We start from the raw sequence: 23,408 nt of genomic DNA, 5'->3' as shown, positions 1-23,408 counted from the left end.
TCTCTTCTACCTCTCTCTCTTTAAAAGGGTGCCAAAGAGTTTTTAGTACCGTCCAGGGAGCCTGGAAAGTTTTATTCTCTCCCTCAAAGTCCTCAGCAATTTAAGCAACTTCTGATGGTTGGTGGTCTAGACAGGTAAATCAGCTTTTTTGTTTTTTGGTAATGCTATTATTCATCCAAAAAGGGAAGAAGAAAGATCAAGGGGGAGGAAAGGGACAAAACTTGTCTGCTCTGGGAATGGTGAGATGGCTCAGAGGCTAAAAGCTCCTGCTGTAAGACTGGCAACGTAAGCTCAATCCTTTTAACCCACACACAGGTGGAAGGGGAGACCTGACTCCACGAAGTTGTCCTGATGTCATGTGTGTGCCCTCACACCTGTATACCCCACCTGTCATTCACCAGTAATAAGAAAATTTTTAAGTTTTCTGATTTGAGAAGGTTAAAATTTGCACATGAATTTTGAGATTGCTTGTTCCCTAAAAATTGTAGTAGTAATCTCTTAAAGTTTATCAGCTGGCATTAGATAGAAAGCTGGCATTAGGTAGCTCTGACAGGGGATTAAAAGTAGCTGGACTGCTGGTGGTGCACACCTTTAATCTCAGCACTTGGGAGGCAGAGGCAGACAGATCTCTGGGTTCAAAGCCAACCTAAGTCTACATAGTGAGTTCTAGGACATCAAGGGCTAGACAGAGAAACCCTGTATCTAAAAATACCAACCACATGGTGGACTTACAACCATCTATAGTAGATTTAGTGCCCTCTTCCGGTGTGCAGGCATACATGCAGGCAAAATACTGTATACATAATAAATAATCTAAAAATCAAAACAACGAAAAAGAAAGCTGGCACTAACCTAGCCTTAATTTAAGATGACCCAAATAATTTCCCCCAAGGTTTTGACAATTCAGGCTATGAGACAGATTAATACTGCTCCTTAAAAGAAACTTTAGTTTTTCATTTTATTTGTGGTGCTGCAGCTCAGACTCAGGCCCTTGTGCATGCATAAATAAATAAATAATAAAGTTGTTCCAATGAATAAGACTAGTAAATAAAATGGGATAATAAATAAAAACAACTGTGAAAAAACAAAATATAAACTGAAAGTATATTGAAATTTACAAAATATTAATCATTGGAAATTATATTGGTTGGGTGGTGGTGGCACACACTTTTAATCCTAACACTCAGGAGACAGGGGCAGGTAGATCTTTGTGAGTTCAAGGCCAGCCTGGTCTACAGAGTGAGTCCCAGGACATCCAGAGCTATATATACAGAGAGACCCTGTCTCAAGCAAGAAAAAGAAGCTATATTGTTTAGGGAAATACAGTAAGCATTGTAATCAGACTGGAGTAATGTCTTGGAGCTTAAGAGGATGTACTGCTCTTGCAGAGGACCTGAACTCAATTTCAAGTACCCAGGTCAGACACTCAAAACCGTCTGTTAACTCCAGTTCCAGGGTGATCCACACCTCTGGCCACTATGAACTTCTGGAGGCATGTATTGCCCCCACATAGACATGCACACGTACACATAATTTAATTTCAGTTTTTAAAAATAATTTTAAAGAGAAATTAAGAAAGCCTTGTGTGTTAGACCGCTGAGAGAGAACTGGCTTCATCTCTGAAGGTGAAGGTGAGAGTGGGAATGGCAGAGCACAGGAAGAGTCCACGCGTTGTAAACCGTAGTTCAGCTTGTAGAAGTAAAAGTACACATGTAAAGAAACATGGACCGGTTTGAATGCCCATCTAATATATGAGCATCCAGAGGTACTAGCCTCTCATAGGTCAGCTATGTATGTATCTGATTAGATTTGAGCATCATAAAATAAAGCTCCTGAGACTGGAATACAACTTCATAGTAGAGTGCTTGCCTAGCATGTACAGGGCCCTGAGTCTGAGCTGCAGCACCACCAATAAAATGAAAAACTAAAGTTTCTTTTAAGGAGCAGTATTAATCTGTCTCATAGCTTGAATTGCCAAAACCTTGGGGAAAATTATTTGGGTCATTTGAAATCAAGGCTAGGTTAGCTCTAGTTTTCTTTTTTGTTGTTTTGTTTTGTTTTTTAGATTATTTATTATGTATACAGTGTTCTGCCTGAGTGTGCCTGCACACCAGAAGAGGGCCTCAGATCTTATTACAGATGGTTGTGAGCCACCAACCATGTGGTTACTGGGAATTGAATTCAGGACGTCTGGAAGAGCAGCCAGTGCTCCTAACCTCTGAGCCATCTCTCCAGCCCTTAACTCTAGTTTTCAATTACAGATATTTTCAGGTTGCCCGGTGTTATCGAGATGAAGGTTCGAGACCAGATAGACAGCCAGAGTTTACTCAGGTACTCAGTTATATACACTTGCTCTTACAAATTCATGTTTGCTATACAACTAAGGATTTTCAATACTAGGACAATAATTTTATGATTTTTTAAAAATTAACATAAAAGGTAATGGGTCTCATGTTTTATTTTCTTTTTTTTAATATTTATTTATTTATTATGTATACAATATTTTGTCCGCATGTATGTCTGTAGGCTAGAAGAGGGCACCAGACCCCATTACAGATGGTTGTGAGCCACCATGTGGTTGCTGGGAATTGAACTCAGGACCTTTGGAAGAGCAGGCAATGCTCTTAACCTCTGAGCCATCTCTCCAGCCCCCCTCATGTTTTATTTTCATACACACTTCATTTTTGTTGATCCTCTTGCCTTCATTCTTCTCTAGTCCGCTCTGTCCCCACTGTTCTGCCTCCCCTGCCATCCACCTCCTTCCTTTACATCATATGCATCACCTGCTTTTTATTGCTCTCCCTTAAGATCCCTTCTTTCCACTCTTATAGTTCCATGACCTGCACACATATATGCACATATTGTAACAATTAAAATCTAGAATCTGCCGTATGAGAGAAAGCATGGGGTACTTGTACCTGGGATACTTCATCAAACGTAATTTTTAATTTCATTTTCCTGCAAATGTCATGAGTTTATTTCTCTTTATGGCTCAATAAAACTTCATTGTGTATGTATATAAAACACATTTTCCTCATTCATTCATCCATTAATGGGTATCATGGCTGTTTTTGGTTCTTAGCTATTATGAATGGTACAGCAATAAACATAGATGTGCAAGTATCTCTGTGCTAAGTCTTAGAGCTTTTGAGTATATAACCAAGACTGGGGAAACCAGATCATATAGTAGTTAGTTTTAGTTTTTTGAAAACTTACATGCTATCTTTAAAGCAAATAATTCTATATGCTGATATTTATCTAATCAAAACCCTTATTTGGTTTTGTTAAGATCACATTAATCAGTGTGATTAAATGCACAAATCACAAATTTAGAATCAAAAAATCAGGATCAGATGTAGCCTGATTACTTACTGATTGCAGTATGCAAGCAATTTACTTAGTTTCTCTGAGACTTAACCGTGAGCTAGCCATGGGAACTAAACAAGGAGACAGAGACAGAGACCCACATTGGAGCACTGGACTGAAATCTCAAGGGTCAAATCAGGAGCAGAAGGAGAGAGAGCACAAGCAAGGAACTCAGGACCGCGAGGGGTGCACCCACACACTGAGACAATGGGGATGTTCTATCGGGAACTCACCAAGGCCAGCTGGCCTGGGTCTGAAAAAGCATGGGATACAACCGGTTTCGCTGAACATAGCGGACAATGAGGACTACTGAGAACTCAAGAACAATGGCAATGGGTTTTTGATCCTACTGCACGTACTGGCTTTGTGGGAGCTTAGGCAGTTTGGATGCTCACCTTACTAGACCTGGATGGAGGTGGGTGGTCCTTGGACTTCCCATAGGGCAGGGAACCCTGACTGCTCTTTGGGCTGACGAGGGAGGGGGACCTTATTGGGGGAAAGAGAGGGAAATGGGAGGCGGTGACGGGGAAGAGACAAAAATCTTTAATAAATAAATTAATTAATTAAAAAAAATCAGGATCAGATGTAGCCTGATTACTTACTGATTGCAGTATGCAAGCAATTTACTTAGTTTCTCTGAGACTCAACTGTTAGCTAGCCATGGGAACTAAAGAAGTTGGTGTATGTTATGCAATAGCAGTCATAAAAATGAAGTATAATGATATTTATACCCTTAACTATGTATTTTTTTCTGGGCAGTTATTTATATGGTAACTTAAAGCCAAGAAATATATATTGTGACTGTTCATATTAGTTTCTATGTTATTTTGGTTTCAGATTGACATAGAGATGTCTTTTGTAGACCAAACTGGCATTCAGCGTTTAATTGAGGGTTTGCTGCAGTATTCCTGGCCTGATGATAAAGATCCTGTGGAGATTCCTTTTCCTTCCATGACTTTCGCTGAGGCACTAGCCACCTACGGAACTGATAAGCCAGATATTCGCTTTGGGATGAAGGTACTTTCTTCATGTTTCCAGGACCACCCCCCAAGTAGTTCAGCCATCTTTTCAAACATTTTGAATAAATTTATAAGTGTTACATTTTTGGATAATATTCTTAATGTTCCTTTATGTTGTTGCCTCTGTTGTTAACAAACTATAACAAAAAGAATAATAGCATCTTAGTGCTGTGCTACTTATTCTTAAGTTCCCTTTCCAAAAGCAAGACGTGTGTGTGTGTGTGTGTGTGTGTGTGTGTGTGTGTGTGTGTGTGTGTATGTATAAGATATATACATCTTACCTGTGGAATAGAGAAATGGTTGGTTCAATGGTTAAATGCTTGACACACAAATGTAAGGACCTGAGTTCAGATCCATAGAACCTATGTAAATGCTAGATAGTCATGGGGCCTGCCTATAATTTCAGCACCTAAGAGTGGAGGCAGAGCAAGCGGACTAGACAGATTAGCTGTATCAGGAGCTCTGGGTTTGATTGAGAGACCCTGTCTCAAAAGATACAATTGAGGATGATTCCTGACAACCTCCAGCCTCTACATGTACATGCACATAAATGCATGTGTCTCTGTATATGCAGCAGTGCAACTGTGTGTACATATACATATACACACACACCCAAATACATATGAAAATATAAAGAAGCAAAAAAAAACATTATTTGTAAAATATCTTGAGGTGGAAATGACTTTGTTTATCCATTTTTATCTGTTTTATAGATTGTGGATATCAGTGATGTGTTCAGAAACACAGAGATCAGATTTCTTCAAGATGCACTGGCTAAGCCCCAAGGAACTGTCAAAGCTATCTGTGTTCCTGAAGGAGCAGTAAGTGAAGCGCAATGCTATGTTTTCTCTAGAATGTATATTTTGAAAGAGAATATATTCGATATTGGTGCATTAACACTTGATATCCTGAGCTATATAGAGACCCTATCACAAAGAAAAAAAATTCAGATAATTTAGAAAACATATATATTTAACAGAACCAGAAATCATCAGAATCTGGATCCTCTTGATCTGACGGTTGTAGAACTCACCTTTGTTTGTCCTGCACACTGCATGACAGTCTGCTGGTGACAGTCACAACAGTCTCCACGAGACCTATGGTAGGGAAATTGCGATCCCGTGAAAGTTGCAGCAAGCCTTAAAACATATGTCATTTTGAAGAAGAGATTAAAATTTTTATTAATTCCCAATCGTATTGAAAAGACATGAACAAATGTGCTTATATCTTCTAATTTGACATTGTGAACCTGTTCATAAAGCTGAGTGTCATATTGAAGAATTTACTTTGATTTTCTTTCATCAGAAGTACTTGAGAAAGCAAGACATTGCGTTCATTAGAGACTTTGCAACTCACCATTTCAGTCAGGTAAGGGGCAGCGTTTTGTGGCAATCTGTTCTACTAACAATTGCACGGCTCTAGTTTTGGCTTGGTTTTGCTTTTTAGATTTATTTTTGTTATGTGTGTGGGTGTTTTGCCTGCATATATGTATGTGCATCAAGTGCATGCCTGCTACCTGTGGGCCCACAAGGGCCTCTGAATCCCCTAGAATGGAGTGACAGATGATTGTGAGCCACCATGTGGGTTCTGAAAACTGAACCCGGATCCTCTGCAAGAGCAACTGGTCCCCTTCACTGCTGAGCTCCTAGGTTTGAGAGTCATTTTTTCAGATCATGTTTTTACTGTGCATCTATCTTTACTGAAAGACTTCAATTTAGACAATTGAATCTCTTAATAATTTGTATCTTATGTACATGGGTGTTTTGTTTGCATGTGTGTTTGTGTGAGGGTGTGGAATCCCCCAGAACAGGAGTTACAAATAGTTGTGAACTGCCAGGTGGGTGCTAGGAATTGATCCCAGGTCCTCTGGAAGAGCAGCCATTGCTCTTAACTGCTGAGCCATCTCTCCAGCCAACAATTGAATTTACTATCATACTGAAAGTTAAGCCATATTCTTTTAACATACACAAAAGTATTTTAATCCAGTTTTAAAATTTAAATAAATGGGACCGGAGAGATGGCTCAGCAGTTAAGATCACTGATTGCTCTTCCAGAGGACCTCAGTTCAATTCCCAGCAACCACATGGCAGCTCACAACTGTCTATAACTCCTGTTCCACAAGATCCAGCACCCTCACACAGATATGCAAGCAGCAGGCAAAACACCAATGTACATAAAATACAAATAAATAGATTATTTTTTAGGAATTAAATAAGTGAATAGTTCCTTGGTGGTCAAGGTTGACAGTGGCATGACTAGGGTGGAAAGCCTTATTGGTTCTTCTCCCTGTGTCCATTTTTTAAATTATGAGTACGCCTTTGACCAACATATTTTTATGTTCTGGGTTTAGGGGATAATCTTACTAAAATGAAGAGCAGGAGCAGAAAATTCTTACATTACTGGACATGTAAATTGTCTTGGGCATTTTGGAACCAGAGTCCTGGCAGCTGGGCATGATAGCATACTCTTTAGTCTCAGCGCCTATGTGTAGGTAGGAGCTCAAGGGCAGCTTGGTTTACTTCAGATTCTGTCTCACAAAACAAAACCCAGAAAATAAAATGAAGAGTCAAGCTCTTAGTGTCAGAAGTTTTCTGTGATATGTTTTAGATGCAGTATCCTAGATATAAGGAGATCTTATGCTCACCACAGTATCATTTATAACAAGAACAGAGTGAACATACAGGGATGCTTAAATAAGTTATGGTATAAAGAAATTAATATTAAAGTTCATTTTGGTTTTTGTTATTTTGCTTTTTTAAGGCAGGATTTTATGTAGCCAAGGCTTCCTTGAACTTTTTTTTTGTTTGTTTGTTTGTTTTTTGTTTTTTTCGAGACAGGGTTTCTCTGTGGTTTTGGAGCCTATCCTGGAACTAGCTCTTGTAGATCAGGCTGGTCTCGAACTCACAGAGATCCGCCTGCCTCTGCCTTCCGAGTGCTGGGATTAAAGGCATGCGCCACCACCGCCCGGCTTTTCCTTGAACTCTTGATCATCAAGTTTTCATTTTGAGTATTGGGTTGTAAGTGTGCACCATAACACCCACCTCTCAAATTTCTTTTTAAGTGGACTGCTTACTTCACTTGCCTTGTAACTCAAGCTCAAAGAGGGATAAAGATATTTTAATAAGGAAACACGAGAACAGGATGCTGAGGCAGGAAAGTCATAAGTCCAAGGCATATCTGAGCTACCTTGTGAATTAAGGCCGCCTGCGTAACATAATGAAACCCTGTCTCAAACTTTAAGTTTAAAGAGATACTGAGACTGCCCCTAGTGGTACTTGTGGGGAGTGCTTGCTTAGCAATACAAGGCCCTAGATTTGGTCATCAGTTCAAGGAGAAAGAAAGGAGGAAAAGGATTTCCAAAACGGATCAAGGCAAAGTTTTAGAAAATAAAAGACTGAAAAACTATTCATAAAAAATTAAGGAGCCATCCTTTCTTTCTCTTTTTCTCTGTAGAGATATTCTTTTAGACTGGGCATAGTGGCACACATCTGTACCCAGTATTCAGGAAGTTAAAGCACAACCACTGTGAGTTCTACTAGACCAGCCTGGACTAGGTAGCAAGACCCTATTGCAAACAAAGACAGGCGAAATGTTTATGATCCCAACACATGAGAGACCAAAGCATTCTCTACCTGGTGGGACTGTTACTACATTTGTTAAAAAATTTATTTACTTCTTATTGTATGTATGTACTTCTTATTGTGTGTGTGTGTGTACATGATGGGGAGTGGGGATACATGCTGAGGTCACACACTTGAGTTATCTCACTGGCCCCCAGCTCAGTCATTCTTATTCCATTCACTTGCAATCCGCCAGAAGTGAAAGGAAAAAAAAAATCACAGACACTTCTAGGGCCTCTCTCAAGTAGGCAAGTGCTCTACTATTAAGATCAATTATATCCTCTGCTGTCCTTTTATTTTTCCCTTTTTTAAGGCAGAGTCTCACTAAGTTGCCTAGGCTGGCCTTGACTCACTCTTATAGCTCAGGCAGGCCTCCTGTTGGAGTCTCTTGAGTAGCTGGGCTTCCATGCCTACACCTCAGGCCTAACTTTTAAATTGTTTATTTTGTATCATTTTGAAGGGGTCCATGATGGAAAAGACACAGTATCATGTAAGTTGTAGTCTGCTCAGAACAAGAAATCTTTCTTCTGTGAGAAAACAAATTCATCTCACTTTTGAAAATTAACAATAGCTGGGCAGTGGTGGCAAACACCTTTAATCCCAGCACTCAGGAGGCAGAGGCAGGCAAATCTCTGTGAGTTTGAGGCCAGCCTGGTATACAAGAGCTAGTTCCAGAACAGGTTCCAAAGCTACAAAGAAATCCTATCTCAAAAAAACAAATATATATACCTTTTTCTTTACCAAGGAAGTCCTGCCTGTATTCCTGAATGCCAAGAGGAACTGGAGTTCACCATTTGCTAAATTCATAATGGAGGAGGAAAGATTGGAATTAACCAGATTGATGGAGATCCAAGAGGAAGACATGGTGCTCCTGACTGCTGGGGAACATGAGAAAGCAGTGAGTAAAATTGTCTCAGCACATGGCTGTGTGCAAAAGGCTGCCTCTTCCCCATGTCTGTTTACGTATTTAAGATGGACTGTTAGGGCTGCCTCTTCCCCATGTTTGTTTACATATTTAAGATGGACTGTTAGTTTCATAAAGCAGGGCTGCTCTGCGTAACTTGTTATGTAAATGTATTTCACTACTTTATAATACACTATATAAAAACTAGAGCCATTCTGTGCATGGTGGTATGGAGAGCAGGAGACCATCCTACACTACATAGTAAGATCCTGTCTCAATAACGCAAAACTAAAACAAGCAAGCCAAAACTGGGGTCTTGGGGCAGTGAGGTGGTTGTGTGGGTAAAGGCACTTGCTGCCAAGTCTAATGGCCTGAGTTCAGTCTCTGGGAACCCACAAGGTAAGAGAAAACTGACTTCCGAAAGTTGTCTCCTCTCTTTCTCTCTCTCTCTCTCTCTCTCTCTCTCTCTCTCTCTCTCTCTCTCTCTCTCTGTCTGTCTCTCTGTCCTCCCGTCTCCATCTCCAGCTCTCCCATTCTCAGACACACACAATGAAAACTTTAAAACTGGACTTTTTATCAGGTATCAACTTTATTGGCATTATACAGTCAGATCTGGCTCTTATCAAGAAGTCAATACAACTATGAAAAAATATTTTGAAGGTTTGTAAAAGAAAGGAATTGGTAATTACAAACTTTTGTACACAATGTATGTATTCCTAAAACTATGGAGGGACAGTTCAGTCCACTGGAGGACGGGGCTGCTGGCTGATAACTGCTGTGGTCAAGGCAGGACTGGTTTTCAATCACAGGTGCTGAGTGTAGCCATGTACCAACAAAACCATCCTCTGTCATGAAATAAATGGGAGAGTGGATGTAGTTAGAAAGGCCCTTGTGAAATATACAAAACATTACAGAAAACCCCACATGAATATTAAAACTTGTAGAACTGGGCATGCTAGCTCACTCCTTGGCAGGAAGAAAAGCCACCTAGGCCACAAATCTGAGACCACATAGAGATACAGAGGTGAATGGTTTTCTTATCATAACATACCTAAAAAGTGGAGAAATCAAATCTAAATCATTAACTATTTCCCAAATTCACATTTTGTGTGTGATAAATGGGTGATATGTGTGTATATGTGAGTGTATACACATAAGTGCCTGTGTGAAATAATACTGAGTATTCTTCCTCAATCTCTACCTTAACGTTCTGAGACAGTGTTTCTTACTGAACCTGGAGTTCTGATCAGCTAGACTAGCTGCTCAATAAGTTCCAGGAATACACTTGTCTCTGTAATTGGAGGCTACTCGTTCATTTGCTGGCTGCCCAGACCTGAATAATCACACAGAAACTATATTAATTACAACATTGTTTGGCCAATAGCTTAGGCATATTCCTTGCTATCTCTTACATCTTAATTTATCTCCATTCTGCCCATCAATATATCATCATGAGGGTGTGGCCTACCAATCAGGTTCTGACGGCTGTCTCCTTCGGCAGCTACATGTTGTCTCTTTGACTCCGCCTATTCTCTATATATGTATCTCAGCCTGGCTATATTCTTCCCTGCCATAGGCAAAAGCAGCTTTATTCATTAACCAATAAGAGCAACACATATACAGAAGGACCTCCCACATCATGTCTCTGCCCCACAAGTGCTGCTGTCACAGATAACTGCCTTTTACATGGGTAATGGGGATCCAGCTGGTGCTCATGTTTTCTTGACAGGCATTTTTCCGAGTTGCCTCCCAACCCTCAGAATTTAGCCTCATATCAACTTCTAACTCATGCCACCGCTAATCATAGCCAACAGTTTCTGACTATTAAGTGCATATCAGACATTCACCAAATCCTCACCATATCCCTTCAGGAACGAAAATTGTAATAATAATAATTAGAATGAATGAAACTGACCCCCATACTCTACTGGGTTCTATACCTTATGTCTCACTTAACTTTACAAATCTTATCCATGCACCTGTGGTCCCAGCTTCTCAGGGTTGAACCAGTTTTGAGTTCAAGGCCAACCTGGAAAATAAAGCAATTCCCTACCTCACCTCAACACTTCAGTGTTGGAGTAGGTATTTTATCCCCATTTACTTATAATGAGATGCAAAGAAATTAGTAAGTAGACAAACAGGCTCAGAGCTTGGTCTGTGAGGCTCTGGAGCCTGTGTTCCTGGTCACCCGTATGAGCTGCTCACACAGTCAGCTCAGGCTGCTGGTCGTGTGTGCTTATCGTCTTTGTCCCCTGAGAAAATGTGTCTCATCTAGTAATTGGCCAGTCTTTTAATAGAGTCTGGCCTTCAAAATTTAGGTTGTCTATCCAATGCCCATTCTGACAAAAAGCTAACTTAATGTTTGTGTCTTTTGTTTACAGTGCTCTTTGTTGGGAAAGTTACGACTGCAGTGTGCAGACCTTCTGGAAATGAGAGGAGTGGTACTCCGTGACCCAGCACTGTTTTCTTTCCTTTGGGTGGTGGACTTCCCACTCTTCGTTACTAAGGAAGAGAGTCCCACAGAGCTGGAGTCAGCCCACCACCCGTTCACTGCTCCTAACCCTAGTGACATTCATCTCCTCTATACTGAGCCTGAAAAGGTATTGATCTTTTATTTTATTCTTCCAGATAAAAAGTAAATATCTAAATAGACACAAAGGACTTCAACATTCACTCAGGAGAGCCAAGGGAAAACTGAGCCTACTGTTAATAAATTGTTTTTAAGTACAATGTCGTGGTCCTGTAGAATTAAAAGTCGGGAATTTTCTCTAATATGGAAATCCTGTGAATCTTGTAGGTTCGTGGCCAACACTATGACTTGGTTTTAAATGGCAGTGAGATAGGAGGTGGTTCTATCCGAATTCATGATGCACAGCTACAGAGGTACATCCTGGCAACATTATTAAAGGTAACAAATGCCTTCTAACCTTGCCTTTCTTTTGACCACATATTTGTTGTATGAAACATTTGTTTAAAAAGGAGAGTTTACTAAATACAAAATGTCAGCTTTTGTATGTAGGGACTGAGACAAGCAAATGATAATATTATTTGCTTATTAATGCTTACTGTTAGGGTTTCTATTGCTGTGAAGAGACATCACAACCATGGCAACTCTTAAAAAGGAAAATATTTAATTGGGGCTGGCTTACAGTTTCAGAGGTTTAATCCATTATCACCATGGCAGGAAGCATGGTTGCATGTAGCAGATGTGGTGCTGGAGAAGGACCTGAGAGTTCAATATCTGGATTAGCAAGCAGCAGGAAAAGATATCTCACACCAGGTGTGGTTTGAGCATCTGAGACCTCAAAGCCCACCCCCAGTGACACACTTCTTCCACAAGGCCACACCCACTCCAGCAAGACCACAACTCCCAATAGTGCCAACCCCTATGAGCCTATGTGGTCATTTTCTTTCAAATCACATGCTTACTATGTGTCAGGGGCTACATGATATACTGCCAAATGTGGTGGCTCATACACTTAATTCCAACACTTAGAGGTTGAAATATGAGGATTGCCTTGAGTTCCAGGCCATCCTGGGCTATATAGCAAAACCCTGACTTAAAAATAAAATAAGGGACCTTAGGAGAGGGTTGAAGGGGAGAGGCAGGAAGGGGAGCAGAGAAAAATGTAGAACTCAACAAAAATCAACTTAAAAAAATGAAAAAAAAAAAAAACAAAACAAAACAGTACCATATATTCACTGATGTGTTATTTAACCTTCACAATAATTTCTGTAAGGGATGCCCTCATTATGCTCATTTTAAAGATGAAAAACTGAGGCAGGTGCTAGGCCAAGTCACAAAGCACAGAGGTGGCACGAGCCTGAAATCTGCTTTCAAGAGGCTGCGGTAGAGTTGCTGAGTCAGCTTGGGCTACTAAAGCCCTGTCTCAGGTAGTTTAGGAACGGAAGGACGACTCTCGAGAACAAGCTCCTGAAGTGTCATTCCCAGTGAATGATAACATTGAGAGGAAAAGCCAGGTGGGCCTCTGTGGACTTAGTAGTCTTTTGGGTTAAGGCTGTCGCTCAGGCCAGGCTGGCACTCATTGTCTCCCTGCCTTCTCCAGAGTGCTGGAGTGGACTTGTCCTAATCCATTGAACTTTAACCCTCATAAAGCTCTGTTGTTGTATTTATATTAACATCTCCCAGTGCGTTGTTTAAGTCATGTCATGTTTAAAATGAACTTCATTTCCCTTACTGTTTATTTCAGTCTGTGACAACAGACTTGCATTCGGTATATTTAAATGAAACGTGTTTTGCATTTCAGGAAGATGTGAAATTGCTTTCTCATCTGCTCCAGGCTTTAGAATATGGGGCACCCCCTCATGGAGGAATTGCCTTAGGTAAACAATTTGTCATTTTGTACACTAAATTCCATTCCATGGCACCATCTCAAATTCAGACTCCCAGTTTAAGGGGAAGGAATTGGGAGGAGCTGAGTCCAAGAGTTCCATGTGAGTCTCATTTTGTTCAGTAATTTATGAGGTGAGGTTGAACCCAAAGCCTTGTGCAGATATGAACACACTTCATTTTTATTTTACTGTTAGGTGTGGAGGTGCACACATGCCTGCACAGAAGAGGGAGGGAGGGAGGGAGGGAGGGAGGGAGGGAGGGGGGGAGGGAGGGGGGGGGGGGGGAGAGAGAGAGAGAGAGAGGGAGGGAGAGAGAGAGGGAAGAGAAAAACACAGTTGGGAGAGTTGAGAGGCAGAGGCAGGCAGATTTCTGTGAATTCAAAGCCAGCTTGGTCACCATAGCAAGTTCCAGGTCAACAAAGGCTACAGTGTGACAATTCCCCCCACACACACACACTTAAAAACAACACAACAACAAAAAAGTACCTACTACTGTCGAAGAGGACTTGAATTTGTTTTTTTGGTTTTGGGTTTTTTCCTTTTATTTGGAGAAAAAAAATTGGGGGCTAGTGTCAACTTTTTGTTGACCTATCCAGATCTGTCTGTGAGACCTGGGACTTGAGGTCCTTAAAGAATGGGTAAACAACAGTCTAATGCTGTAGACAATTTTACTTTGGTTTCAGTGTACTTTTACACACTAATGAAATAAAGCAGTGATCCAAGGAAGGTTGTTTGGGTTCAGAAAAACATTTAAATAAGCACCAGTAAGCACATACTATTAACAGAGTAGCCCTTTCCCAGAACTTTCTCAGGACAGAGAAAGCACAGTTGCCTGATACGTAGATTATATGGAAAAGCATGAAAGCGAGGCAGGCGGCCATATCCAGATTGAGGGTACACTGAGGATAGTACTCAGCATGTCCTTTCACCAGCTTAGGGTCTATAGCTATATTCTGATATCCAGCGAGAATAAACATGCCTTAAAATTTAATGCCAGTATTTGTCACGGGAGGCACAAAATCACAACTTAGAGCAATCCAGGGAACAAACTGCACCTGAGGTGAAAGGCCCTCTGCCTTTTTTCCTGGTCTCTCACACAGTTCCCCAAGGCATTGTTCATCATATTTTATTCTTTTGACTGCAATCAAGACCCAGGTTCAATACCCAGTACCCACAGGCAGCTCGCAACGGTCTATAACTCCAACTCCAGGGGAAATGACACCCTCACACAAATATACATGCAGGCAGAACAATAATGCACATAAAATATAAACATATCATTTAAAAAATAATTTAAAAAAAGAGAAATAATTTATATAATAAATATATTTTGAGTCAGGTGGTGGTGGTGTATGCTTTTAATCCCAGTACTCGGAGGCAGAGGCAGGTGGATCTCTGTGAGTTCAAGGCCAGCCTGGTCTACAAGAGCTAGTTCCAGGATAGGCTCTAAAGCTACAGAGAAACCCTGTCTCGAAAAAACAAAAAAAACAAAACAAAATATTCTGATCACAACTTTCTGTCCCCCTGCTCCTCCCAGATCTCCACCTACCTACCTTTCTTTCTTTCTTTCTTTCTTTCTTTCTTTCTTTCTTTCTTTCTTTCTTTCTTTCTCTTTCCTCCCTCCCTCCCTCCCCCCCCCCCTCTCTCTCTCTCTCTCTCTCTCTCTCTCTCTCTCTCTCTCTCTCTCTCTTTCTTTCTTTTCTCTCTGTAGCCCTGAAAATCATCGTGTAGAGCAGGTTAGTTTCAGGACTCAGAGATCCACCTGCCTCTGCCTCCTGAGTGATGGGCTGCAGCACTACCACCTGGCCTCTTCCTTCCTCCCTCTTTTTAGAAACGTAACAGGCCAGGCAGTGTCTCAAAACACCCCCCCACACACACACACACACAGAGAGAGAAAAGGCAAACAAAAAGAAACATCAGTAAACATACACAGAAACCAAACAAACATAAAAAACACAAAATCAGAAACCATAATATACAAACAAAAGACCAGAAAGATAAAGAATATCTGAACAGAGCAATAAGGCAAAAAGTCTATAAAAATTCTATAAAAATATCACTAGGTTCCTTTTGTGTTTACCATCTACTGCTGGGCATGGGGCTTGCCAGTGAGTAAACCCACTGGGATTCAATTCGAGATGACTAAGTTTCCTTTACAAGTTGATTGGAGATAGTTTCTTGATTAAGGATGGGAAGCTCAAGTTGATTAGAGCTAGTTTCTTAGTTAGGGGCGAGGGGAGCTCATGTCCACTTCCCTCTCACCACTGGGACCCCCGTCGGGCTTGAGTCTGCATACTGCCAGTCTGCTTTTTTATGTGCACCAGATACAGCCTGAATTTTAATTCCAACACCCACATCAGACAGCTCACAATTTCATAGAATTCTAGTGTTGGGGAACGGGGATTGGACCCCTCTGGCCTCAGTGGGCACCTGCATTCATGTGCACAGATAACACAATAAAAATAGTAAAAATATGAGAGCTCCAGGCCAGCCTAGAGTACGTGAAATCCTGTGGTGGTGGCGCATACACACACACAGATGCATCAGACGTGTGAGTTCGAGGCCAGCCTGCTCTACAGAGTGAGTGTGAGTTCCAGGAAGGTCAGGATTGTTAGACAAAGAACCTTGTCTCAGCCCTACACACAAAGAATGAAATCCTTTCTCAAAAACAAAACAAAGAATGAAATACACGTTCTCTACAGGCCTGAGGTTTTCACAACTCAGTGGTAGAGTACTTGTCTAGAATGCATGAAGCCAGGAAAAAAAAAAAAAAAAAAAAAAAAGCTCTCTACATCTTTTAAAGGAAGAACACTGGGCCAGGCATTGGTGGCACATGCCTTAAATCCCAGCACTGTGAAGGCAGGGGCAGGCAGATTTCTGTGAGTTCAGGGTCGGCCTGGACAACCGGCAAGTCCAAGACAGTCAGGGCTATATAGTAAAACCTCATCTCCAAAAAGTACAGTAGAAAATACCAGGTTCTTTCCAAAAGTTAAGTTCTGTGCATTTCTCGTCTGTTAACTTTGTATTTTATATCGTAGGGCTAGACAGACTGCTGTGTCTTGTCACTGGAGCCCCAAGCATCAGAGATGTCATAGCCTTCCCCAAATCCTATCGAGGACATGACCTCATGAGCAGTGCTCCAGATTCTGTGCCTCCTGAAGAACTGAAGCCCTACCACATCCAAGTCACATGGCCAGCAGATTCAGAAGAGGAGAATGCAGCAGCCACACCTTCCAAAAACTTGAGCTCTTAAGTTTTGTCTTCTTAGTTCCAGAGTGGAGTGGAAGCAGTCATCACTGCTTCATAAAAAACAGAAGCTACCCAATTGATTTGGTAACATGTACCATTAGGACTTTCTGTGGTTGTGACTTTTGTGGAAGTTTTAATTGAAGCATTATAAAAACAAACAGAAAACATTGGAATTTTTGTTTTGTTTTTGAGACAGTTTGTGTAGCTTTGAAATCTGTCCAGGAACTTGCTCTGTAGTCTAGACTGTCCTCAAAACTCATGCCTGCCTCACAAGTTCTGTATGCCACCACCACCACCCCGACAAGTCTTCGTGTTTTACATAACCCAGATAGGTTATTTAGGTCAGTCATACAGAATATTTGCCTCTGTAGACTACCAAATGATGTGAGAGGGTTTAAATTCATCTAGCCTCACTAGAACCATATAAATTGACTTTGTGGTGACCTTTTAGACATCAGTATAATATACTGCGAAGTAAGCACAATAGAATTCAGGGAAAAAAATCTCAAGATTCTATACAGTACTACACCTTCAGCAAGTTAAATTCTTAGCCTTTGTCACTTTTATATGTTAATGACACTTGTCCTGGCTATTTTACAGAATCCATGTTGCCAGAATCAGTTGAGAAATGACTTGGAATACTGTAAAGCAGGGCTGGAAATGCACAAGGCCACACCCCTTAACCCTTATCACTTTTTTAAAAAGTGACTCTCCCTGCTAAGCATTCAGATGAGCTTATTGGGGCCACTTATTCAAACCACCAGAGCAGCTCAGTGGTAAAGCACTTGTATAGAACGTAACTTTTAGTTCAATCACCAGCATCATCCTGTTATATAGTGCTCAAGATGTTGAGATGGAAGGACTAAAGAAAATGAGCACCTATTTGGCAACTAGGCCATCTTTTTGTTCCTATAAATTTAACAGGCTAAAACAATACTGGGATGCAACACTTCCCTGTAGGAAAGGTCATTCTGTGTTCTGTAAGAAACGGAGGACCCTAAAGCCTAGAAGATGGCTCAGGTCCCGAGTTCAATTCCCAGCACCCACAGAGGCTCACCATCTCCAACCATCTGGGGCCCTCTTCTGGCATGCAGGCATGTAGGCAGACAGCTCTGCATACAAAAAATTTTAGCACTTGTGAGACCAGCCCGATCTACACTGGGAATCTAAGGCTAAGGCAACACAGTGGGTCTATTTCCAAAGAGATCTGTCAAGCAAGATGGCACCCTGGATAAGGGTGGTTGCCTTCAAATCTGGAGAACTAATTTTTGTCCGTTTAAAATTACATGGTGAGGGCCAGTGTTTAAGAGCATTGCCTGCTCTTCCAAAGATCCTGAGTTCAAATCCCAGCAACCACATGGTGGCTTACAACCATCTATGAGGTCTGGTGCCCTCTTCTGGCCTGCAGGCATACATGTAGACAGATGATTGTCTACATATTTAAAAAAATAAAATTACATGGTGAAAAAAGACTGGTCCTCCATCCACATGCAAATCTAACACATGAGAATCTAAAAATATAGTTGGCCTGGAACATTGCTAATCAGTGATGTCGGTTCAGCTTTCATGAGGCAAGTGTGATGGATGGGGCAAATCATTAATCCTAGTACTGAAGGGCCAGAGATCCCCGAAGCCAGGTCAGTCTATCAGAGCAACTGGGGAGTTACCCACCCCATCTCTGGAGGATTGAACTTCCTCTTTACTCTATCAACTCAAGGAGGGGCTCCATCTCAAGCCAGCAGGGTGATTCAACTCAACAAAACCATCCCAATATTGTCCCCAGTTGAACAGCAGACCATATATGCTGCAACCTACACACAATTCCGGTGGATCTACCTACCTTTCTCCCCCCACACTTCCTTCTCATTGCTTTTTCCAACTCCTGAGAACCCACAGGCCAGGAGGGTTAAGTGCAGATGTTCACTTCAACTCTTCAATCCTCTAGTTTCATTCCCAACTCTGCAGCCCAAATGCTTCCAATAACTAGATTGCCTGCAGCCCTCCCCTCACACCTTTTTCTAGTTGCTATCAACAGAACCCAGACCTTTTCAGTGCTATCAACTCAAGCGGGCACCACTACCTGCCAATGATACCAAAGACCTAAGGCCAATAGTTTAGGAAGCTTCATAAACTGAAGCTATGAGTCATGCGCTTGCTTTAAAAACGCATCCTGAGGGGCTGGAGAGATGACTCAGTGGTTAAGAGCATTGCCTGCTCTTCCAAAGGTCCTAAGTTCAATTCCCGGCAACCATATGGTGGCTCACACAACCATCTGTAATAGTCTGGTGCCCTCTTCTGGCCTGCAGACATACATAGAATATTGTATGCATAATAAAATAAAATTAAAAAAACCTCATCCTGAGAAAGGCTTGGGAACACATGTATAGACATAAACCCATGCCTGAACAAACTTCTCTACTTGTTCCTGTTAGAGAACCAAACGCACACTTTGTATTTAATTCCATTCAGTTTATTGATTAACTTTTTGAAGTTAACTATGATGGGAAAACAGTCTGAGGTATCTTCTGAGTCTCCATCCAGTCACCTGCAACAGAGGTACCTGTTAGGCACATCTCCATATTTCCATTTAAATTGTAATTGTTAAGACAGAATATCAGATCCTTTACAGTCATCAAGTAATCAGTGAGAGAGTTCAAGTTGTAGTGAGATCATCACATATTCTGTAGTAGATTCATGGTTAACATCTTCATTTCTCACCTTTTAAATAGTGAGGTGAAATTGCCAATCTGTCCACTTCTGCCATAGGAGCCCTATTTAAAAAAAAAAACAAAACCTCATTTCTCTGGCTTAGACTACCTGTAGGCTACACATTACTATAGTAACCTCAGAAATAAATGGAACGGTTTTAAAGTTGATATCACTTTTTATCATTTGGCAGAATCATCGCATCACTGGTTACAGGCAATTATAATCTGTAAAAATTCAAGGTGACTTACCTTGAAATTCAAAATTGAAGGATCTGTTTGAAGACAAGAAAAAAAATTTAGCCCAGAAACTTGAGCCATTCAGAACATTTTATACTATTCTTTGGTTACTGAATTTGAACAGTGTTTAGATTAGCTCTCAATACTCTTGGCCAGCATTTTATGGTTTGCGATTTTGCCAGCATACTTAGAAAACTGGCAATTAAAAAAGCCTTGACAACCTTTATGATCTAGGATTGAGGCCAAAGCCCACGCCAAGGTTCCATGTGCTTGTCATTATCCTTCAGCCTTACAACCACAAAACCACACTTCTACTGTGTACTACAATATTGCAAAAATATTCCTTCAAACATTACAGCCAGATACATCAGATAGGAGCGAAAGACATAGGATTGTTCATCAGAGGTTATGTCTGCTGAACTATGTTATCATCACAGTATCGGCTTTCATTTAGAATAGTTCTTTTTAAAAAAACACGTTATGTATGTTTCATGAGCAAAGGATACTTACCTTCATGTAAAAAGCTTTCTGGAGCCTTCAGTCAAGGAGAGCCATGCAAGACACCTGTAGAAATTCAACCGTTTATTAAGACATTCACAACATACACTTACTTAACAAATTCCTCAGTACTGTTTCAGTTTAAGAATTAGTCTTCAATCTTATTCAGAGAGATTCCCATCTGTTTAACTTTATACATCACTAACAGTAGTATTGTATTTCTAAGTAAGTAGTCTACAAAAAAAAAATCCCTTACCTTCATTTAAAAGGTGAACTGCTTCTCCAATGCACTCTTCTGGTATGTAGGCAGAGCATTCATACCTAAGAAAATACATTCTTTTAAAAGGCAAAGTTGGAGCTGAAAAAATTAAGGCAACATATAGTACTGAAGAAACATGCATGGAGCTGGAGAGATGGCTCATTGGTTAAGAGCATAGCCTGCTCTTCCAAAGGTACTGAGTTCAATTCCCAGCAACCATATGGTGGCTCACAACCATCTGTAATGAGGTCTGGTGCCCTCTTCTAGCCTGCAGGCATACATGTAGACAGATGATTGTATACATTTTTAAAACCCATACATGTTCAAATTTACTATTTAAATACTGTACACAACCCTTATTAGCACAAGAGTCAAGAAACTGGCTTCTTACCCAAACAAGCCATCCAAATGAAAACATGCAACCAGTAGCTAGAATTAAAAAGGAAAACTTCTCACAGATATGTTAAGCATTATTTAATTATCCTTAATTGCTAGTGCCAGGGTTCTTCAGTGTTAAGATTTCTCTACAAGTTTTTTTTCAGGTCAGACATTTGACCAACATCATTACAGAAACCCTGTTGAGAGCACAGCAAACATGCATGAGTCCGGATCTACACAATCTTTGCATGCACCTTTAAATTAGTATAGTCACTGTTTGCCAATACTTACTTTCAAAGTTGTCCAAGTAATTCCATCATCTAGGAAGAAAAAAAATCAATCTTAGCATGGTCAAAGGCAGAATTAGTAGTGTGAAATGCTAACTAAGCCCGTTATCAGATAGAGCTAATTAAGACCTTCATGTTAGTCAGCATTTGCTTGTCATCATGCAGGCTGAGTTCACACAAAGGAGACACTTAACACATAGCAAGCAACATTTAAAATATGCAACCATACCAAGCCATCCATGTTTGCCCATTTATCTGCCAATTCCAACACTTCTAGCATTTCATCTTGTTTTTCCATTATAGCACCTACAATTTAAGACGCAAAAAGAAATCTAGGTCAGTACAATCACCAGAAAACTGACACAAAGTGGCAAATTTCATTTATTCTGTAACTATGCACCATGATAGGATTTAACAGCTCTGCTCATACTGAAATTCACTTTGTAAGCTAGGCTGGCCTGAACTCACGACCATCCTGCTTCCTTGTGCAGGAAATTAAAGTTATCACATGACTGAGCACTTTGTAAGGCCCAGAGCCCTCTAAATGGAGCTCCCACCCACCATTCTGACATTGCACGAATAGCAATGTCGAGCTAACTCAAACCTCTTCGGACAGCTTTAGGCAACAGCAATGGCCTCCTTGGCTTCAGGTATCTCTACAAGCACTCAGTAAAATTGTCTCTGCATCAGCTGTTAGCTTGGGGGGAACCTCCCCGTTTCTACACAGGTGGGAGTGACACAGGCCTTTAATCCCAGCACTCAGGTGTAGGCAGGGAGCTAAATTCAAGGCCATCCGGCCTATGGATCAAGTTCCAGGATTGTCTTCATCCCACACCCAGGGCAGCTAGCAAGCTAGTAAAGATCGACTTCACAGCACCTAATAAGGTGAAAGCGAGCCTGTTGGTGGCAGCAGTCTTTCGGAAGCATTAGCTAATGAGTGTTTAACTGAACAATTACAGATATAGAGGACGGAGCTTGCTGAGGTCTAGCCCTTTAACCAACACTATGAGGCAGGCAGATCTGTGAATTAGGGGCTAGTTCCAAGTCAGTCCAAGCTACAGTTAAGCTCCCTGTATTTGCCAACTTTTCCTTTGTGCTAACAGATGTCTTTCAATGGGACATAAGGGGAAAAAGAGCTTTTCTTACTCTGCACACCCAGGGCTAATCCAACTTCTTTCAGTTCCTGGAAGGAAAACAGTCTAATGTAAAAATCTGTGCAGCCTGTTAGAAACCCCTTAGTCTTGACCCTGTATGCCTCAGTTACAATTTCGGTGGTTTAAAGCTATCGTCATCCCACTGTCAAGAGTAGCAAATATAATGTCATCATTGCGGCACTGTTCCCTGAAAGGATCCACAAGGGCCTAATTCAGTACTTACCTCATTCTTCATCCCACTTTGCCAAATATCTGGGGGGAAAAAAGACGGTAATATTAAGATCTCCTCTTTTCAGCATTTTCCCTTCCCTTTCTCTGAATTAAAGCCTCAGAACAGTGTTTTTCAGAAATCCCTTCTGTCCACTACTCTCATACCATCATGGGCTTTTTTTAGGTTGATAGTTTTAAGATATTAACCATATTTTACTTAATTCTTACCTGTCTGTATAATGCCAACGGTCCCAGAGAGGTCCACGGCAACATATCTAAAGAAAACATGCTAGTTTAGACGTGTTTAATTACACCAATTTTACACACAAAAAAGAATAAAGCTCAGTCTATGTGATATTGTGGAATACGTAATTCAGTATCTACTTAAATTTCTACCGCATACCTTGCCTAAGACTGCGCTAGCGGCTTTGTTAATGGTCTCTCACAAAATCCCACTTTGAGCCAGTTGCTCGCTAAAGCCTTTAACCTTGTGATTTTTACAATAAGATAGCATTGCAGTGCGTTCCTTAACCGCACAATAAAGTCACTACAAAAGGCCTCTGGAGATGACTCAGCATGGTCCGCCATCAGAGTTGTTGGTATTCATCAACAAGGTCAGTTGTCCCTACCAACATAGCCTTCATCACAGCGAGAACACAGATGCCAAGTCTTCTATGGAGATTTTCCGTAAAAGAGCAAAATAAGCTCAAAGTACCATTTTGGTTCGCGCATGCACGCAAAGCCAAATTCCCCTCAGCTTCAGCTTTAGGACCTTACAAGCGCATTACTGCCCGCCAAATCCCGCCAATTTGCGGTGGTTCCAACCGCAATACACAAGGCCTGTGCTGATACCAGCCATACACACAGTAAACCGTACCTGCTCCAAGTTGGCTGCGAGCTCCGAAAGACCGATATGGCGACTGAGTCCAGTATTTAAGCTCTCCGTGACGTCACGACGCAGGCCCGTCCGCAGCGTGCGTCCACAGAAGTCCCTCCCAGACCCTCAGACTCCGCCTCAAGCCCCACCTCCTTCCCGCCCTCCAGTCCTCCCGCTGGCCCCGCCCTACAAGGCCCGAGGGCGGAGTCCCCGCGATTACGTCAGCCCGGCCCCCGCCTCCCTTTGGAGTCAGGGTTGAGGGGAGGGGGCTCCCGTCAGGAAAGTGCTG

At 41.3% G+C, this 23,408-nt stretch overlaps 1 protein-coding gene, 1 long non-coding RNA gene and 9 other non-coding genes across 12 annotated transcripts in view; 1 reads left to right on the top strand and 10 right to left on the bottom strand.

The window, feature by feature from the left end:
* The window catches only part of Dars2 (aspartyl-tRNA synthetase 2, mitochondrial), a 28,055-nt gene extending 11,363 nt beyond the window's left edge, over positions 1-16,692 (top strand). Inside the window, exons 8-17 of the mRNA XM_050130661.1 lie at positions 28-134; positions 2,262-2,331; positions 4,204-4,383; positions 5,099-5,206; positions 5,691-5,753; positions 8,751-8,903; positions 11,291-11,509; positions 11,707-11,817; positions 13,178-13,253; positions 16,301-16,692. Coding sequence (XP_049986618.1) covers positions 28-134; positions 2,262-2,331; positions 4,204-4,383; positions 5,099-5,206; positions 5,691-5,753; positions 8,751-8,903; positions 11,291-11,509; positions 11,707-11,817; positions 13,178-13,253; positions 16,301-16,515 — 1,302 coding nt within the window. The 3' untranslated portion in view covers positions 16,516-16,692. The remainder of the gene's footprint in view (positions 1-27; positions 135-2,261; positions 2,332-4,203; positions 4,384-5,098; positions 5,207-5,690; positions 5,754-8,750; positions 8,904-11,290; positions 11,510-11,706; positions 11,818-13,177; positions 13,254-16,300) is intronic.
* A 2,267-nt stretch (positions 16,693-18,959) lies between these two features.
* Positions 18,960-23,221, bottom strand: LOC126493622 (uncharacterized). Of its 2 annotated transcripts, XR_007589844.1 has the most exons (12): positions 23,120-23,221; positions 22,471-22,517; positions 22,256-22,284; positions 22,025-22,061; positions 21,108-21,184; positions 20,883-20,911; positions 20,605-20,642; positions 20,211-20,275; positions 19,967-20,020; positions 19,469-19,491; positions 19,230-19,282; positions 18,960-19,056 (listed from the first exon to the last, which is right to left on the bottom strand). It is a non-coding gene; the product is annotated as an uncharacterized lncRNA (long non-coding RNA). The 2 variants fall into 2 exon arrangements; XR_007589845.1 differs by lacking the exon at positions 20,605-20,642.
* On the bottom strand, positions 19,119-19,195 carry LOC126493640 (small nucleolar RNA SNORD81). Its single transcript, XR_007589853.1, has one exon. It is a non-coding gene; the product is annotated as a small nucleolar RNA SNORD81 (small nucleolar RNA).
* Positions 19,353-19,429, bottom strand: LOC126493642 (small nucleolar RNA SNORD47). Its single transcript, XR_007589855.1, has one exon. It is a non-coding gene; the product is annotated as a small nucleolar RNA SNORD47 (small nucleolar RNA).
* On the bottom strand, positions 19,816-19,899 carry LOC126493635 (small nucleolar RNA snR60/Z15/Z230/Z193/J17). The gene has a single exon (XR_007589849.1). It is a non-coding gene; the product is annotated as a small nucleolar RNA snR60/Z15/Z230/Z193/J17 (small nucleolar RNA).
* LOC126493641 (small nucleolar RNA SNORD79) lies at positions 20,084-20,164 on the bottom strand. The gene has a single exon (XR_007589854.1). It is a non-coding gene; the product is annotated as a small nucleolar RNA SNORD79 (small nucleolar RNA).
* Positions 20,717-20,783, bottom strand: LOC126493638 (small nucleolar RNA SNORD78). Its single transcript, XR_007589851.1, has one exon. It is a non-coding gene; the product is annotated as a small nucleolar RNA SNORD78 (small nucleolar RNA).
* LOC126493634 (small nucleolar RNA SNORD44) lies at positions 20,986-21,044 on the bottom strand. Its single transcript, XR_007589848.1, has one exon. It is a non-coding gene; the product is annotated as a small nucleolar RNA SNORD44 (small nucleolar RNA).
* Positions 22,131-22,212, bottom strand: LOC126493633 (small nucleolar RNA SNORD24). The gene has a single exon (XR_007589847.1). It is a non-coding gene; the product is annotated as a small nucleolar RNA SNORD24 (small nucleolar RNA).
* Positions 22,357-22,418, bottom strand: LOC126493639 (small nucleolar RNA SNORD75). Its single transcript, XR_007589852.1, has one exon. It is a non-coding gene; the product is annotated as a small nucleolar RNA SNORD75 (small nucleolar RNA).
* On the bottom strand, positions 22,821-22,900 carry LOC126493643 (small nucleolar RNA SNORD74). Its single transcript, XR_007589856.1, has one exon. It is a non-coding gene; the product is annotated as a small nucleolar RNA SNORD74 (small nucleolar RNA).
* Positions 23,222-23,408: the final 187 nt, after the last annotated feature.

The sequence above is a fragment of the Alexandromys fortis genome, unplaced genomic scaffold, assembly GCF_014885135.2.
Source record: "Alexandromys fortis isolate MF-2015 unplaced genomic scaffold, M_Fortis_MF-2015_v1.1 scaffold_346, whole genome shotgun sequence".
In the NCBI taxonomy this organism is placed as follows: domain Eukaryota; kingdom Metazoa; phylum Chordata; class Mammalia; order Rodentia; family Cricetidae; genus Alexandromys; species Alexandromys fortis.
Note: the sequence above shows the minus strand (reverse complement) of the source record. Positions and strands in the feature narration are given on the sequence as shown.